General features: G+C 40.5%; 1 protein-coding gene across 13 annotated transcripts in view; it reads right to left on the reverse strand.

Moving 5' to 3' along the window:
* Positions 1-18,741, reverse strand: part of RAPGEF2 (Rap guanine nucleotide exchange factor 2) — a 144,721-nt gene that overhangs the window by 26,490 nt on the left and 99,490 nt on the right. The window contains exon 1 of one of the 13 annotated variants that reach the window (XM_072120527.1): positions 13,418-13,597. The exons of 10 other annotated variants lie outside the window; for them this stretch is intronic. Coding sequence is in view for 2 of the 3 variants with exons in the window: in XM_072120509.1 (XP_071976610.1) it covers positions 12,224-12,283 (60 nt within the window). In the remaining variant the exon portion in view is untranslated. Of the gene's footprint in view, positions 1-12,223; positions 12,848-13,170; positions 13,376-13,417; positions 13,598-18,741 lie in introns of those variants that run through there. 2 more of the 13 variants (XM_072120518.1, XM_072120509.1) reach the window with 2 other exon arrangements.

Consider the following 18,741-nt stretch of genomic DNA (forward strand, 5'->3'; position numbering starts at 1 on the left):
TAGTAAGAATAAAATAATAAAAGTGATGATTGTGTACAGGAAATGGGTACATAGTGCTTGAAGTACGATCTGGTCATGGATGTGTCCTCGCTCTGTGATCCACTGCTGGTCTGTAGGGCAGGCTTGCCCTAAATTCTGCTCTCCTACACCTTATGGCACCATTCACTACAGAAAGAAGGTAAAGCAAGTATAAAGACCCCAGTATTACATTTTGGCACCAACATGCTGCCATTGCTTAGTGCCATAATTAAAGGGGTGTTCCCATCTGGGCATTTACATTTAATTTCATTCATTTGCCATATGTAAACATTTCTTCAATTAGATGTTATTAAAAAAAAAGTTCCTGCTTGAAGATAATTTCTCATAAATGTAGCCATGTTATCCCTTAGAAACGAGATAACGTCCTCGGATACAACCACCTCACATTTTGGCAGCAGTGACCAGACATGGGCTATTGAGTCCTGCCTGACCACCTGGATTCAGCGATCATTACCACAGAGATTTCATTACCACCGGAGATTTCATATACAAAAACCTTTTGTGTCTTTGTGCAATCACTCCACTAGAGGTGGTCGTATCCAAGGAGTCAGTCTTGTTTCGAAGGGACCTTAAACCTTCACACAGGTACATTTTCTAATTGAAGAAATTGTTTATAGATGGCAGATTAATGAAATTGAATGTGAATGAGAATACCCCTTTAAGAACAGTTCACCTGTTTGAACACACTGGCTCTTTTACTAGATGCCATTCTGAAGTTTTTAATGTATCATTAATAAAGTTACAGCGTTTGCCATTTGGCTGGTTCGCTCAAAATTTTTACTAAATCCGCCCAAATTGCATAGACATTACTCCTGCACGTAGTGACCTGGGAGTGTCCCCAAAATTCAGTTCCTGTACAAGGGTTGAAAGAGTGAAAACCAAGCGACCACTTATATAATGCCCTTATGGAAAACCTCACATCAAATCTTTTCAGGGATACTGGGGGTCCACAATGGCTGCAATACAGGGTGGTACAGTGATGGTCACCATATGCCTGCTTCACAAAAAAAATGCACTCAAAAGGAATATGAATGTATTTTTTTATCCATGTGCTAGACATTGCTTCCCATGAATTTCAATGGGATCTCACACACACAGTTTCCGCAGCCCTGTGTACGAGTATCCAAAAATATATAACTGGACGGTATGGGCAATCGTAAAGAATTTTTACCTCCAGCTGTACAAATGTAGATAGCCGAAAAAAGGAAATTCATTTGTATTTGATCTATACATTTAAACAAATTCATTTACTTTGTTCAACTTTTCGGCTATCTAGCCCTTTGTATGAGCCAACTGCAGCCCATTTCTTCTACCACCACTTGAGTGGACCTTCATGTATATATCTTGAGGCAAAAATGCCAAATGTTTAACAAGGTTCACATACCTCCTAGTAGGATCTCATATTCCATCAATCCAGCCATCCCTATGAATTGCACATGGCCTTTACAAAACCCTCAGATAAAAATGTCATTAACATACAAGAACCAATTTCCCATTAAAATTTACTGTGTGCCTAATGTAGTACAGAGAAGCATCTAGCAATTAGGGAGGGATTGGACACTTAGGCGACATGTAAAGATTATGGCCATTCATCATGGGGTATAATGCATGCTCATTCCCTGTCTACAGATAGCAAACATTAAGGAGCGCAGCGGTTGTAGGGTTCAGTGATTTAACAGCACAAGTCAATACATGTAATTACACGAAACAAACTAATTTCCATTGATCCTACTTAAAGGCATAATTCGCAGTGACAGGTAAATTGTCAGAATTTCAGAAGAGATTCCCTTATCTTAGTGGGAAAAAAATTAAAAGGAAGAATGCCTTGTGCAGGAATCTACATTCCGTTCAAGGACTGGAAACTAAGAATAAAAGAAAAAGTTTAAAAAGTAGGGTGCACAACCTGTGAATAATATCGATACCTGGTCCACAACAATGACGGATCCTGCTGCCCCGATACTACACACCAGTGACTGATGCATGTCCGTTGTTTTATGTCACATGACTATTTGCAGGTACTGCACACTAATTTTAGCTTTTCATTTGGTCCCCAAAGCCAGTTTTAGAGAGCAAGTGATAAATATAACGCTATGACAATGCCATGCATAATGGGCCGCTTCCCTTTAAGACCACTGGCATCTGTACTGTTGGTTACTGCACACTGCATTGTAACCCAATGGAAATCATAACGGTAACCATATATGACGTGACGTGTAACTTGCCAGCTTTCTATTTTAGGGGATGAGTAATGTGTTTTGGTTGGCTTCTGCGTCCTCCTTACAAGTCCAGGGTATATATTATTTTGCACTTTGGTAACTATGAATTTTTAATGGCCACACGGTTTTCAGATGTCAGCATCTCCAGTGTCCTACTGCTATTACACAGAGGGATACAATGGTTAGGTGTCACAATATTTTGTGTGTGATGTATCGTATGTCGCCGTTGAATGTTAAATCTCTTTAAAATTTTGTATGATCCGTTATATAGCTATATAGAACTTGTACAAATCTCAGTCAATATTAGAGATGAAAATCTACTTTTCCCAGTATTTCAGGGATTTGGGTAATTTCCAAAGATATCCATTAACAAAGGTCTCTCAACTATCCTGCTTTAGTCTACTCAGGTCTTCATATGTGGAAAACTGTCCTGGATTATCTGTGCATAACTATTCTACTGAGTGCTACAATTTGTGGGGTGATATGTATTATCTAAGGGAGTGGGGCATGGCTCATTTCATTGGTGAGGGCACATAGTGGCACCATCTCACATCAATACAAACAATGCTTCTATGTTTTGGGAAAATGAGGGACATTATAGACCCCCAGCTGTTGCCTATACAAGTAAAGTGGTTGTTCTTTGGTGCTGGCTAAAACAACTGAACAACAAAAATGACTATGTGCCAAAGTAAAGTCTGCAGCATGTGGAATAGCAGGGTCTCTGTATACACTACTTCTTCACACCAGGCAAGCCATCACGGCTCCTATAATGAACTGAAGCAATGAATTCAGAGCGGGAGGTTTATATTGAAATGCAAACGTAGCTTAAAATCTGGGCTAAAGTAAACTTTTCCATGACTGCAGCGAGAGAATAAATCACTTCATCCCGTCCAGACCACAGGGCTCTTACAGTCAGGTTTTGGTCACATGAATGTCCTCATTGAGAAGGCCGCCATCTATTCTCTATGCTAGGCTTATTATAAGGAGAGATAATTATAGGGTAACTAATCCCCTCCCAGACAATGACCCTTCATTGGTATTTGGTTTTATCAGATGACTACCTGGGTGTTCCCCCACATAATACATTTCAGAAAGCTCTCTCTTAGCACCTCACATGGAAACACACTTTAGGCAAAGCCGAAAGCCTAAATTCAGCCAAAAATATTTAACAATAAAGTGTAACTCTGAAGTTATCTGGCCAAAATTAGTATTAACACTGCTGGAGAGAGACTTCAATGACAACAATTTCAATGACACCTTCCGTATATACTCAAGTATAAGCCAAGGCACGAAATTTTAACACAAAAAACTGGGAAAATATATTGACTCAAGTATAAGCCTAGGGTGGGAAATGCCTCCCCGGTATATGGCCAGCACCTGCCCCAACCACCCCAGAGTGCTGGGCTGAAGGGAGAGGGGCTGAGGCAGGTAGAAAGGAGAACATTATAGTGATGGATCATGCACCAACCAGCCGGTTGTGTCAGCTAAACTACGGGAGCATCCTCCTGGCCGAGAGCAGATAGCTCACTTAACCACACTCCCTTTAATCTGTTAAAATCAGGTTTATAGTGATGCTGAGCTGGTTACAATGTATTACTAAAAATAGGTAAAATAAGGAGCCGTTTTGGAGCTCTAAGAGATGGTTCTTTTTAATAAGCTGAGCAAAATGATCCAGCTCGCTAAAAAGAGCCGCAATTGCCATCACTAACAGGCAGCAATCTGTAATAATGTAATAAATGTATATTGGAAAAATGTTAGTTTTCAGCTATTTCAGCTACAGAAAAAAAACTTTATAAACTTTGAAGTTATGCTTTAAGGTACAGAACTGCTTCACCTACCAAGGACAAGATGTACATCTACATAGAAAGGCAAGAAAACAAAGAAGACAACATTTTCAGGCAGATATCAGGCATCAAAACTGAATCCAGCATCAAAAATGGATCCAAAGCCAACAAAGTTGATGTAATAGTAGGTAGTCAGTCAGCTTGTTCCCAGTTTAGGCACCCCTTTGCTTTTCTATGGGAATAGTTTTGGCATCTGATGGATGCCTGAACTTGTGGTTCTGCATCCAGAATTTCCATCTTTGACTACATAGGATCCTGGGAAAATATGCAAATACGTTTTCCATAACGGGATAAGGAAAACCACACCTCTGTACCACCTTGTAAGGCAGCTCCCCTGACATCAAGCATGACCTACAAGAGGCCTTAAAGGAAACCTACCACCCTGTAGGATACTTAATGCTGATGCTGGCACATAGATTAGTTCGGCTCGGTGTACTTTTGTTTAGCAAAAAAAAACTCTTACATATGTAAATGAGCCCTCCGGTTCTACCCTACGTCATCTTCGGGGTGGCGATGGCTTCCGATGTTTAATTATTCCCGCCTCCTTCATATTACCCGTCCTCATTCAGGTGCCGAGAGACGCAACGTCACCAAGCTCTCGGCACTTATCACCGGCTGGCTGTGCCGAGAGCTTGGTGACGTTTCGGCACCTGAAGGAGGACAGGTAATATGAAGGAGGCGGGAAGAATTAAACATCGGAAGCCATCCGCAGCAAAAGATGATGTAGGGTTAGCACCGGAGAGCTCATTTTTTGAAGCTTAACTTAAGTTCGCCGAGCCCAACTAAACTATGTGCCGGCATCAGCATTAAAACAAAGGCTCATTCCGCGCCGAAAAGCGGGTCGGGGAGGGTGCCATCCCGGACAGTGGAGCGTTACCTTTAAAATACCAGGGTAAGACCTTTTTTACGATGAGGCGCTATGTCTTTTGATTACTATGTACAATGCTTGTATAGCATACAGCCTTACTGTTGGTTCACGCTAAGTGTCCCATTCTCATCTTAACAAACAAGTCTTACCCATTTATATATGTATATATGTTCCTCCACCTTTTGTGTCCAGCGATGCCCCCCTGTTCCTCTGTTTTTGCCACCACACGGATTTTTTAAAATGTTTTAATGATTTGTCTAAATAAAGTAATTTTCTCTATCACTTGTGTATATTTCTAGTCTGGCTTCTTTCCTCTAGGGGGGGGGGGGGAGGGGGGCTAGAGGTACAATAGGATATATGTATAGCTATTAGCCATTGTCTAGGGTGCATTTACAGGGGATCTAGATGCTCAGGCAATTGAAATGTAATGATCCCATCATACCTGTCTCAATATAGTTTCCTAATCAGCATTAAGTAGCCTACAGGGTGGTCTGTGTATGTGTATGACCCTATAAACTGAAGCAGTACAGAATAGCTTGGGCAAATACTGTCTGAAAATTCGATGTAAAATGATGTACAATAGAGCGCCAGGTCATATTTTGTTACACTGAGTGGTCATACATGAAGAAACATTTGGGTACAGTGATTGGATCCAGTCCAAAGATCTGTTCCACATGTGTAAAAATGTAAGGAAATAGACAGAGCATTGTAGTTCCCTCCCAGTTAACCAGAGAACCTCTGACCTTCAGAGTCAGGTTTCAGTCTCTTTGCAGGAGACTTAAAATCAGTTACTGGACTATTTTTGGTATCACATTTCTGCATATTCTTTGCTCCTAAGGGTGCGATCAAACGTTCAGTTTTTTCAGATACAGTTTTCAAAGCAAAAAGCAGGTGTGGATCATAATGGGCGAGAACATGGGTGCTACGCCTCCTCTTTTTTTCACTCCACTCCTGGTTTGGACATCCAAAGCTGCATCGGAACTTGTGAATGCACCCTTAAATATTGAAGACAGGAAAGATAGGTATACAAAAGCAAGAAATGTCGGTAAGATGGCTACTGCTACTACGAATCACAAAAATTATTATCGCCACATAGGGAACGCCTTCCAAGTATTGTGCAGAGGAAACATCACATGCTATGGAGGTGCTCTAATACAAATTACCGAATTCAATGAATACAAGGAGACAAAAGAACATCACCCACCAAAACGCAGGTTGGTCACTTTTTATTTCATGATTCTTGGCAAATTTAGTGTAGGGGAGTGATGCAGTGCTGCTCTAGGATACCAGCTTCAGCCATTTCCCGCATGTAGCGCTTCTTCCGGCTTGTTGAAGCACGACACGCAGAAAACAGACGTCACATGTATCAAAGAGCACCCTGAATAACTCCCTTACCCTGAATTTGTGCAAAATCATGGACTAAAAAGAAAAGATAGGTATGCAGACCTATTGTTATAGGAGCTCAGTATTTGCAAGAAACAAAAAGTGTTAAAACTTCATTCTCTTATTTCTAAAAATCCACGTAAAACTTGGGTCTGGAGACGGAAATATCCGATATATTGTATTTGTTATGTACAGTATTTGATGGATCAAACCAAGCTCCATTATTTGTAAAGGATTATCCCAATGATTTCCCTTTCTTTTATCTCAAACCTCCTGCCATCTGAATTAAACCATTGTTCATAAACTGCAAAGCTTCAACCGTGACCATTAATTTTCCAGAAATTATTCATACACAAAAGCTTAGGCTCCGAATCCCTGCAAGGTTTATGTCTATTAGATTCCACTAGGCTGGTCACCATCAGAATAATAAGACATGAATGAATATCCTCAACTCTGACAAAGAGGTCTCACACATGGGTCTGTAAGAGAGCTCCAGGATATGCCTACACCCCCCATCACAGGAAATACAGGTAGGCCACCATCCGGTGTGGCATGTATGATATGGTAACAGGGTCCCCTGAATTCACTTCCTTATACAGTATGTAGGTTATATCTGGTATGGTTTTACCACTTGTGAAAGCAGTTCTCACTATGTGGGGGGGTAATAGTCATTACCAAAGATTTTTTTTATGCTTAGTGATATTAATTATTTATAATTCGTCACCAATGCCACATAGCAATTAGTGGAATTGTGTTATTACAAGCAACTTCCAGTCAACCTTTCGAGACACTTGGGAACCATTTAAGGGGCTGCATACTAATTATACATTTGCTTAAAAACTATAAGTAGCTATAAGGAGTGAGCCGGTCACATCTATTTTAGGTTTTTTTTTACAATAAGGACAAAAAAATATGCTGAATATGCCACTGTGTTTTTTTTTTTTTTTTAATAAACTGCACATAAATTCCCCCTCAAAAAAGACATGTAGGTCTATGCATGTCCTATACTGTTGAGTTTTTTTCAGACCACAATTGTGTATTCAAGTCTAGGGGAGAGTGAAAGAAAGCTACATTACACAAATGACAACCATCTGTGGTCCTTTTTTTCTTTTAACATCCCGTAAGTCAAACCATGAGGTATAGATGTGAAATTTGGATGAAATACGGATGTACAAAATGATAGAATGAAAAATGGTGTTTTCTGAACATGCAAATCAGAAACTAGTGTGTATAAGGTCAAACTAACCTTGTCCTGACAAGTTCTGCCACCTCATATCAGCACCTTATTACGTTTGGCTGTTTTATTGGTCTATAACAGTTATTTCTCTGATGTATATATTGAACGCTCCCTACAAACTTTGATTTAGCTCAGTATGCTAAGGAAGGGGCAGTGTTTTAAGTATATTTTGACTCCGGGGTCCTCTACAATATCCATGACACTAAGGCACATGTGTCAAACACAAGGACTGTAGGCCAAATCCAACCCGTCATCCCGCCCCTTCGCCACTCTAGTCAGGAAAGCAGCATAGAGGTAATGCACTCCGAAACTCGCAATTTCCTGGTCCCCGTGTTGGGTAACTCATTCTATAAATTTCTTCAGGTAAAACCATAGAATTCCCCTACTATAGCTATAACCATTGCATTAAAGTCCAAAAACAGACGGCCAGTAGTACAGAATAGTGTGCAATTCAGTATACAGGTTTAAAGGGGTACGGTACTGAATGGGCGGCACCGGAGATCAACTGGAGCGACAGAGAAGATAAGCATAAAGTTATTTTTTTATAGACCTCCCCGAACCAGTTATTTAGATTTTGCAAAGTTGGGACAACCCCTTTAAGGCCAGTCACTGTCTCCAGCCAGAACAAATAGGCACATCACTGATCTTCCAGACATTTTTAGATATCAAAAAGAGGGGGTCAATGTTTAAGGTATTCCAATGGACACATCCAATTTCATATTATTTAGGATCCTAGCCAGTAGCCCAAGTGCTGGTACCATTTTGTTTCTATGCTACGAAAATGCTATTAATCCTCGTATGCCTAGAGAGAACGTAACAAGAGGGATATCCAACTAAATGTCAATGATATTTCTAGGCCCCCCCCCCCCGCCCCCAAAAAAAAAATTAGATCCCTGACTACATTAAGTCTAGCTTCTGTAATTGTTATGGACCCACTGGGATCATGCAGCCAGTCATTTGCTGCACACCATGTGATACTTATAGAATTTATAGCTTTCACTGTGTCCCCCAAGATTCCTTTTCAAAAGAGACAAGTAAATTTCCTTGGAATCACTAGCGCTAAATAAACCAAGAAAAAGTCGATAATAAATCATTCACACATTAGGTTACATCTGTATATCGACACAGAGGAATACAAGCTAGCTCTTCAGCGCAGTCACGCACATACCAATTGTAATTTATGGGAGGTCGCGTGTATCGTAACTCAATGGTTGGCATAATGTCCATAAATATAATAGACCCTGCAAATTTTCTGTCCCTCAACAGAATGCCCAGGAGGGTGGAAGTAAATATCACAAGACTTATAGCTTCAGGGCATTATTTCACTATTAGGCGCTTTGCTATATCCTGCATCCCTGAATAACAGAACATTCATGACATTGCCTTCATCCGACAGACAAAATAGGGAATTTACCGGGAAAATATCAAGCAGTTTATGGCTTCACTATAATCTATATATAAATGGCTCTTGCCACACTTGCATTTGGGGGTTCAGTCAAGCTTTCTTACATATTGTTGTTAGCAGCTTAAAAATACAGGGATTTTAAAGTGACCAAAAGAGTCAATACGGTGTGTCTGTCCATCCAGTGCACTATTATTAGGAATAGAACTCCTTTGCACAACACACAGAATGTAGCACGCTCTCACCCTAGAGGTAATTTATAGTAAGTCAATTAAACTAATGGTTATGAAATGATATCATCTAAATATTTTACCTCCTGAAGGCAACAGTAAAATATTGCAAAACACAGAAACTAAGTGAGAACATAATAGAGATCCTAAACTCAAGCCCAATATCTCTGATTATTAGTTAGTTGAGAAATGGATTATGTAATTTTGTTCTGTGGCTTAACTCACTCCATGACTTTTAAAGCACCTGCTGGAACCTTAATATGTTGCTAAGTAACAGGCAGAAAGTTCCCGAGGTCGGTAATAGAAGAGACTTCACTAAATACAGCAAATGGCTCCAAAATCAGAAAAATAACTGGAACCTAGCACAGTAATAAAATGGATGACAACTAGTGACACAGAGGTGACACACTGCACTAAAGTATATAGTCATACACCGCGACAGAGAAGATGCCCGTACATGCGGGTGCAAGGCGTCCACCTCTGTCACTAGGCCATTACAAGTGTCTGGTTACACAAACTTGGAAACTGGGCAAAGTCCAGAATAGGTGAACTTTCAGCGCTCGTCACCGCATTGGACTTGTGGCTCAGTACAGGTTTGGAATACATAAGGTTATTCATGGCTTTCCAGCAGTGTGTCCCATTCATTCCAAATGGAGGCAGTAGAAATGTTTTCTTCTCCCTGTGCAGGAGTATCCGACATGAACTATTTCCATGTGTATTCCTCTCCAGTATGGAAATTAAGGAGGGGAGGCTCAAAACCCAGGTCAGATTTTGTCAAATTCCGTGCATTTTCTCCCTGTATTTGTATGGGTTTATTACAGGCCCTGAAGTAGCTTGTCTCCTCTGTGACGCCATCTTTCCTCCTATTCCGTGAGCCCATGAAGGTAGTACACAACACTGGTCTATGGGTCGGACAAAGGCTGCTGACAGCTATAGTAAAGATTTGTGAACAAAAATTTCTGTTTGTTTCAGTAACTTGTAAGTCCTACATGGACTTTGGCCAATCATTTCTATGAAAGTTAATATACAGGGTCAGAAGTGTAGGATGCAGGTAACTACCTCGGGAAGCACCTACCCTCACTAGATCACTACAAATATATTATTTCTTGTCTTGTTGTCTAAGTTTTAAGCATACAGAAAGTTAGCATGTCTACTGGTGACAGCTATGTTAAGGTTAGGAGTCTACTTAGGCTCACCCCTTTAAGTATCTTTTACATATAGAAAACAACATATTGCTGGGCATATCATAGGACAGCATAACAGCCGTGACAGGTCCGCCTGAAGGTAAATGCAACCCTGGTCATTTGTATGTAAATGTATGCACGTTCCCAAATGCCATGAAATAAGTTTCTAGGAATGGGGGTGGGGGCATTTCTGCCATCTTTACAGATGGAAAGTCGCTATACAAACAAATTTGGATGCATAAAAGTGCAATTTATTATTTGACTGGAATATTAGAAAAGAGGTTCTTCATGGCCAGTGATGACCTCCTAGGCCAGAGGGTGACCTGCCCAGTATGGTATGTCAAACAACAACAACTGGAGCTGCAGCAGCTGGCGCCAGGCTGCTGGCACAATGGTGGGTACAGTCATTTTCACTGTTTTAACAGAAAGCAGTTTTGTGCGTGAATTGCACAGGCCCGGGGATTCTTAAATGTGCCTCAATTTTACATTTTTGTTGTGGTGTTTTCATAGTGGTGTTTTCCATCACATTATTTTAGTACCATGCTGGGATAAAAACCAAGACCGCAGCGGCAACCATCAATCCTTGTGATGGCTTTAGTTGCCACTTGCTGTGGAGGCAAATGTCCATCTAGGTGTACTACACCCCTGCCATAGCTAATGAAACAGGGGAGAGGGAACTACCGAGCTTCTGGCAGTCTACATAGAGCACATGGAGCAGTCATTTATTTACATCTTTTGAAAAGCTGGTGACACCTAAGATGGACACCATTTCAATTCCTCCAGCTTTACTAAAGCACTGAATGGCAAATGGCATGGTTTTTTATACAGTTACATACTATTTGCCCATCAGGATCCTGGGAAAGAGGAAGAGCGGCCAATATATGGCACCAATTTTCCTGGGTATGTTTCACAGAGCCACAATCATATTGTAAACCAACAAATCTTATAAAGCAGATCAGTTCTCATCTGCTGCTGCTAATCCTTTTCTAAAATGACTATGTCGACGTAAACCCCAAATCCTGCTCCTGTCCGGGCAGCAAAGACCTCATGTGAGGACTTGGGAAGCTCTGCCTGTGTATGCATTTTAACAAACATAGGGATTACTGTGTGACAAAAGTGGAGCTGACTCATGGGATCAATTATAATACAGGAGAACCGGCTCATTAACCCTTGTGCAACCAAAAGTCCAAACCTAGTAGATCTCCAGTCATCTTCTTATTACAGGCAATACATTTATTACGGCAGAACATGAAGATACGGAACCCAGGGGGAAATGAAAACTTTAAATGTTGCTGAATTACGTAGACATCCAGGCACAGGGAAAATGGATGCCCGCTTTAGGTACCAAGGCAGCGCAAGACATGTCATATTATTCACATCAATACAGAAAGCCACAATTATCACCCACTTCTACCAAAACTTGACTCCTAGTCCAGTCCCCAAACTTTCTATAACAATATGTATATTCAATGTGCAATATAGAACGCTATGACAATTACAACATCAGACTTTAAAGTAGTCAGTAAATAAAACTCTCAGATGTCAATTAAAAAGGCCCAAAAGGTATGCATTCTAGATTTTATGGATATACATGTTATACATTTTTAATGTATTAAAATATGGCTGAAGAATGAAGACCTTTGAGCTCCTCTGTTACTAAGGAGACACCATAAGAGACACTTGAAAATAAATGAAATAAGTAGAAGCTCCCCATCAGCTCGTAGCATCTGCCGTCACTAGTGTATATCAGCAGACAATAGAAAATAAAGCACGTTGTTTACAGCCGGGCACATTTCACCTCTGGTATTGCACATACTCACATAGTGCTTCTCCTGCTGCCCCATAATTCCATGGCTAGATGAGAACGCAAGAGGTTTCATAATGAGGTAACACAAGCCGGGACGGATTCACACATCGTGGGGAAATTTCTCAACGGCTGCAACAATCACATCCACCGACACGCAGAAAAAAACGCAAAGGCAGCAGAGAACAACCTCAAAAACCATCCAAGGCAAAGGGATAAAGGATGATCCGGGATGCAGCAGAGCCGTCCTCACACCAGCATCTGTCTCCATGTTTTACAATGCTGGGAGCCCCAGCATCTCTGAATGCAAAGTGACTAATGAAATCCTATCCATCCAGCATTCTTTCAGAGAAGCAAGACCATAGCCCAAACTGAAGAATAGAAGGAAAAGAAGAGAAGGAGGAGGGGGAGGAGGAGGGGGAGGATTGCAAGTGGCGGGGGTGAGGGGTGAAGAGAGGAGGAAAAAAAAAAAGGGGAAAAATGGCTGACCGCCCACAGAGTCTCTTCCGAAGGGCTTAATATTGGATTGGATTAGTCCGAATAGGAGACAGCCCTAAGTGAGCAGCCAGGCATTGCAGATACAGTATTCGGGCATGGTGTACAGACATTACATGGTGTGGCAGCAGTTGATGCATGCATGTATGTCTGTGTGTGTGTGTGCAGATGGGAGGGGGCCCGGGTGCTGCTGCTGCTGAAGAACCTCCTCCCTGGATGAAACGCTGCGGTCTGATCACTGACCACTGGGCTCTGCTATGCACAACTACCCAAGTTTGCACAATGAATCACAGCGCTGTGACATTGATAGACATTTCATTTCACCACCCCATCCAACAAGCGTATCTCCAACCCAAAGAACCCCTGGCATCACAGCATGGCACATCAGACACACACACTATAGACGATCCCCCTCCTCTCTAATACCCAGAACGTAATACGCCAATATAATGACATTATTGTGCTTACTTTGGAGGACCATGGCTGCAGGCAGTTGGCATAGCAACGCACAAGGAAAGCCATTTCCTGGGTAGCGAGAAGGCTTCCTTTTCTAAATAAGAAATAAATTCCTCTTAGGAAGGGCTCGGCATTGCTGCTTCCTGCCGAAAAAAACAAGGCACTGCAGTGTGTTCTCCTACAGGGCTAGTGATGTAACAGTAAGCTGAATTCTCCCCTTAGTGTCTTCTCGCCTCATATTCTGAAATATTCAACTCACATGAAAGGCGCATTCCTCCAGAATCGCCCCCTCACGTTCTTAACTCTTTCAGGTAGCAAAAATGGACAAGTCAGATAATCAGTGGCAGCCTCCGATCTGGGTTACAGCAGCTTTTAGAGGGAGGGATTCCTGGGAACACAGTCCAATGAAGTCAAGGTAATGAGGAGAACCGAGGGAGAAATCCTCCAAAAAGGTGCACTCACTCCATAATCGCCCCCTCCAAAATGAAGATTGTGGCACACCCAGGCTCTGACACTGCATTGGCACAGTCTACAGCATCCAATTCCACACAGCCTGCCATCGCTAGTGATGTCCTTCAGCAGTGAAAAGGTTAAAGGCTCTTACCTTGCTGACTTCACCTCTGACTCACTCCCACAGACCCACAAAATAAAAACCTGCTATTACATATTCAGCAGGATGGTGGCCGCATGGCAGAGGGGTATTTTATTGGTCCTGCCACAGCGATGTAACATTGTAACTATTTCTTCCCTCTCTGGCTTATGGAGGCAGACAGGGGACTTCTTGTTAATTAGGATTACGCTGCCAAGCATGAAGGCGTAGTACCACTGCTTTATGTCCTTCCACCTACATCCTTGTAATCAGAGAGCTTTTATATGCCTGAAATGCCCCATAAAACCAACATACTAATAGGACACTAAATGAACGCTAGCAGCGAGGCGTGTGCAGGGCATCAAACACACAGGATAGAAGAATATTAACATTTTTAAAGCGTTTAGAAAAATCCTTAAGTGTAACAATTGTCCATTCTGTGAATCAACTTAAGGACTCAAGAGTGTCCAGCGTGTCCATTTTTTCCCACATCCATGCGGAATCTATGATCCTTATACATACATACATACATACATACATACATACATACATATATATATATATATATATATATATATATATATATATACACACATACACACACACGGTCCCCTACTTAAAGAAAACCCGACTTACAGACTACCCCTAATTAAAGACGACCCCTCTGCCCACTGTGACCTCTGGTGACGCTCTCTGAATGCTGTATTTTAGTCCCAGGCTGCAATGATCAGCTGTAAAGTGTCTGTAATGAAACTTTATTGATAATCCTTGGTGCAATTACAGTGAATAATTTTGAAACTCCAATTGTCACTGGGCAAAAAAAAAAATTTGTCTGGATCTACAATTATAAAATATACAGTTTAGACTTGCATACAAATTCAACTTAAGAACAAACCTAAGAAACCCATTTTGTACGTAACCCAGGGACTGCCTATAAATGGAACTTGGTTCTAATTCCACACGCTACCCATGGTCAAGCTTAGAAATATTTTTGATGAAAAAAGTCATGTTTTTCCAACCCCAGGCGATCTCTTCATAAAAGTGTTTATTAAGGAAAAAAACACACAAAGAAAAGCAATCATGTTGTTCCCTCATCTGCAATAGTGTTTTTTTTAACCTCATTATGAATTAGTGGGGGCCCATAAGTTCACAGCAGACAGAGGAGGGGTAAAACCAGCACTCCAGCTTATCATCCCAATATTTTCTGGGTATGATGATGGCATGATGGAGTAGTCTACTGTAATGCTCACATCTTTTAGGCATTGAGTAGTGTGAAAAATAACAAAACAAGCCATTATTAAATTGGGATAAAAATACAAAAAAAAAAAAAAACAGACAAGCTAAGAGGAGATGTATTGACAACCCCAGCAAAAATATAACATAGGTTGAAAAGTTCCATGAACTTTTTGAAAAAAAAAACAAAAAAAAAAAAACAGTGGAGCCTTCAATGCTAAAGTGAACACTTACCGTACGTAATTTTTAAAATATTTTCTTTTACATTTAATGGCTTGTTGAAAAAAATAAATTATGGTATATCCTGACGAAAAATAAACTAAAGTAAAACCTACAATACGAGTAGAGCCCATGAACAGACCACACGGACATGGCGCAAGGAATAGGAAAGGGTGGCATACAGTGCTAAATAATTTGCTGATGCCAGGAAATAGTTTCCTTCCAGGAAGGTCACAGATTTTGTTATTGCTTTTAGTGCAAGTCTATTGTTTCCACCAGCGATACAACAGCTCTGCCATCACAAGTAAAAACTGATCAATTGTTAGGATAAAAAATACTTGGGCTTATGGCAACCAGTTTCAGTATGTAGATCTGCGTGAATAACCCAACAAAATATACAATAGGAAAACATGTATAATTAATCCAAAGTGGACTTGTGGGAAATAGATTGACAACCCTTAAAAAAAATAGAACAGTAGACCCAACCCAAAGAAAGCAATGGATGTTGATAAATTCCCCAAACTCCGCTACGCTTGGGTTAAGGGCACTCATCAAACTTTGGATACCAAACTAATATGCCTGTTACCCGCGCTCTAGTTTGGTCTGACAAACTCATTTCATGTGTTTGTGGGATTTACAAGGCCAAACCTAGAATTGACCTCAACATCTCTGTTCAGTTCAGTAATTCAAGGTCCATTCCAGTAAATCCTGCAAGCCCACAGAAAGAGCTTTTCCAACTGGACCTATAAAGTAGTCAATGATATCTAAAGGAAGACTCTCAGTCACTTAAATGTTTTTTTCTACCTTAAAAGGGGAAGTCCTATAAAGACAAGATTCGTAAATATACTCAGGATACCAAAATAACACATTCTCTAATTCAATGTTATTAACAGCATTTCACATATAGAAATAATTCCAACCTGTCTCCATTAGTCCTGGTGTATACAATTTTGGTTGACCTGGGATCCGACCATAAATCTTCTAATTATGGTTGGGCAGGACAGATTCTTTGCATTAATAGCTTCTCCTCTCTGCCTCCAGCTCCTCCCCACTCATTTACAAGACAAGCTCAAGCACAAGAAGTGTCTTATTCTACAAGCTAAAGGCAAGATAAGATCTTTATCTGGGGAAGGTGGGTGTTAGATCTATCTCATGGATCTCATCTCGGATCTGTCTCATCTCTTTTTCTCTGTGTCAAATACTAGTAGAATATTCAGAAGCCAAGTGTAGATAAACCTGGACCTGATGATCTAAGTACATTGTCAGCACACAGCATCTCACTGCGCCGAGGGATCATGAAGGGACTTGCTCAGAGAGTCACATGTTCACACTCTGGGATTTAGCAATGACCATCATTGAGTTGCAGGAGCTAAAACAGCAATAAAATTGAGTAAAACTGTAAAGTAAGGGGGTTAAAATGTTCTTTATTGTGTGAATATCACAAGGAGATTCAAATTTAAGAGCTTTCTTTCATGGGCAAACCCTTTAATTTGATATTTCTTCCAGACCACTAATAAGGTTTAAAAAGGCTACATTTTCAGCAAATCAATTGCCTCCATTTATTTTTAGATGTCTATTTCTCAATCTCAGATTTTAAGCCAGGGAGATTTATGTCAGCTACCAGATAACAGCAAGAAGTAAAATGATTATGTCTTTGATCTACAGAACATCATTTTTCTTTGTTGTAAAACTGCAACATCAAATATTGTTCACATTCAAACGGTAATTAAAAAAAAGATTCCCTTCTCACAGCAAAACTTTTCTGATATGCTTTTGATACATATTTTACTACAGTATTCTATACACTCTGAGGAGATATGGTCATTGTCAGACTTTATCTGTATACTAGACCCCATAGATACAACAGATACAACCTAGTTTGTAGGCTGGTAGGGTCTTTTGCAAGGGGTTGAAGAAGGCTGGGCCACCAGAATAATTTAACATCAAATATGTTGGATTTCAAAGGTGGCATGAATTTTATTTCTGTTCATTTTCACTTTATTGGTCAACTGTGTGCATTGAGGCATTAAGGTTATGTTCACATGCAAGATTTGTGACACAACAAGGTTGCAGGAATCATAAAGAAAATCTTCCATCAAAATCATGCATAATAAACCTGGAGCATTTACTCAATTCAAGCACCATGGCTTTTAAAAGAGAGGTGGGCATGGATAATAAATATAAGAAGATTACCAGTATCCGTGTCTGGATCTAAGAATAAGTGCCCCTGGTTTACCATGCTCGATTTTGATGGTAGATTTCCTTTCAGCGTAGTCACAAGGATACAACGATTGTGAATCTACACAAGACTTCGCACAATTTAGTGCATGGGGGAAAAGACAAAAATTACATGCACATCTAATTTACAACAATATTTATGCCAAACTATCAGGATGAAGGTTAATGTGTCTTGGGTTGTTAGTATATCATTATAGAAAAAAGGTATAAAATAGCCATTTATGGTACTTTTGTGATACTGAGCAAGTGCATATAACAGTATAATAATTTCTGCCCTCCAACCTTTAAGAGTGTATACTAATGAAAAGGAACTGTGGGGAACAATTATGACATGAAATGCAGCTCTCCTTTCAAGACAACTGAAAAGAACAGCAAATCCCTGAAGACTTGTGTGCTCTGCAGCAAGGATGATGCAACTTGTAAAAATAGACTTGTAGCAGCAGAGCCGGAGATTGGTACAGCACACTATTCACAGCCCATCCACATGACTTGCTGCCCTTTCTTTACAGCAGCCATTATATACATCCATGGTAAATATATATATATATTATATATAGATATACACACATTACATACAAACACACATACAGAACTATTCATTCGTTTGTCATGAACCAGGGCCACGGGCCACACTCCTTATGATTGGGTTCAATCACACTGATGGCCATTCTGGAGAGGTCACTTAAAAAAATTAGAAAAATCTAAAAATCAATTTGTAGTAAAGAATGTGACCAGAATATTCAGTAAGACACGGCTGGTGACAGATGCAACAAGCAATTCATAGAAAGGTTGCACAGGCAAAGAATAAAGGAGAAAGGCTTTTCACTCTGATGAAATTATTATGTCGTGCAAAAGTCACAATATCCTCAGAATCGAGGTAAACCACATAGACAGTTACAGACTAAGGCTAGCTATACACAACCAGGATCTGGCCGTGAAAAACAGACCCTAGGATGGATGGACCACAGTGCAGAGGAAGGGAGTCCGAGCATTATAGTACTTCTTATGGTAAAAAGTGTTCCTGTTTACTCCAGAATCTTGATTATAGTCCACTGATTTTTGGCTTAGGGAAAGAAGGGAATCCTCAGGTAATACATCACTATGATGCAGGAGTCCCATCCTCGGCTTGTGAAGTATAGTCTGTGCGCAGAGAACTCGTTCTGTGAAATATGGAGGATACATCTGCTGTACTTCTCGGACTAAACACTGTCCAAGGAGCAAGACTCCCATCTTCATTGTGCTATATAGTAATGCCATAGTCACTACCTCCGTGTGAAAGCAGGATTGGTGTGGGAGACAGTAGT

This window comes from Engystomops pustulosus, chromosome 1 (assembly GCF_040894005.1).
Source record: "Engystomops pustulosus chromosome 1, aEngPut4.maternal, whole genome shotgun sequence".
Lineage (NCBI taxonomy): Eukaryota > Metazoa > Chordata > Amphibia > Anura > Leptodactylidae > Engystomops > Engystomops pustulosus.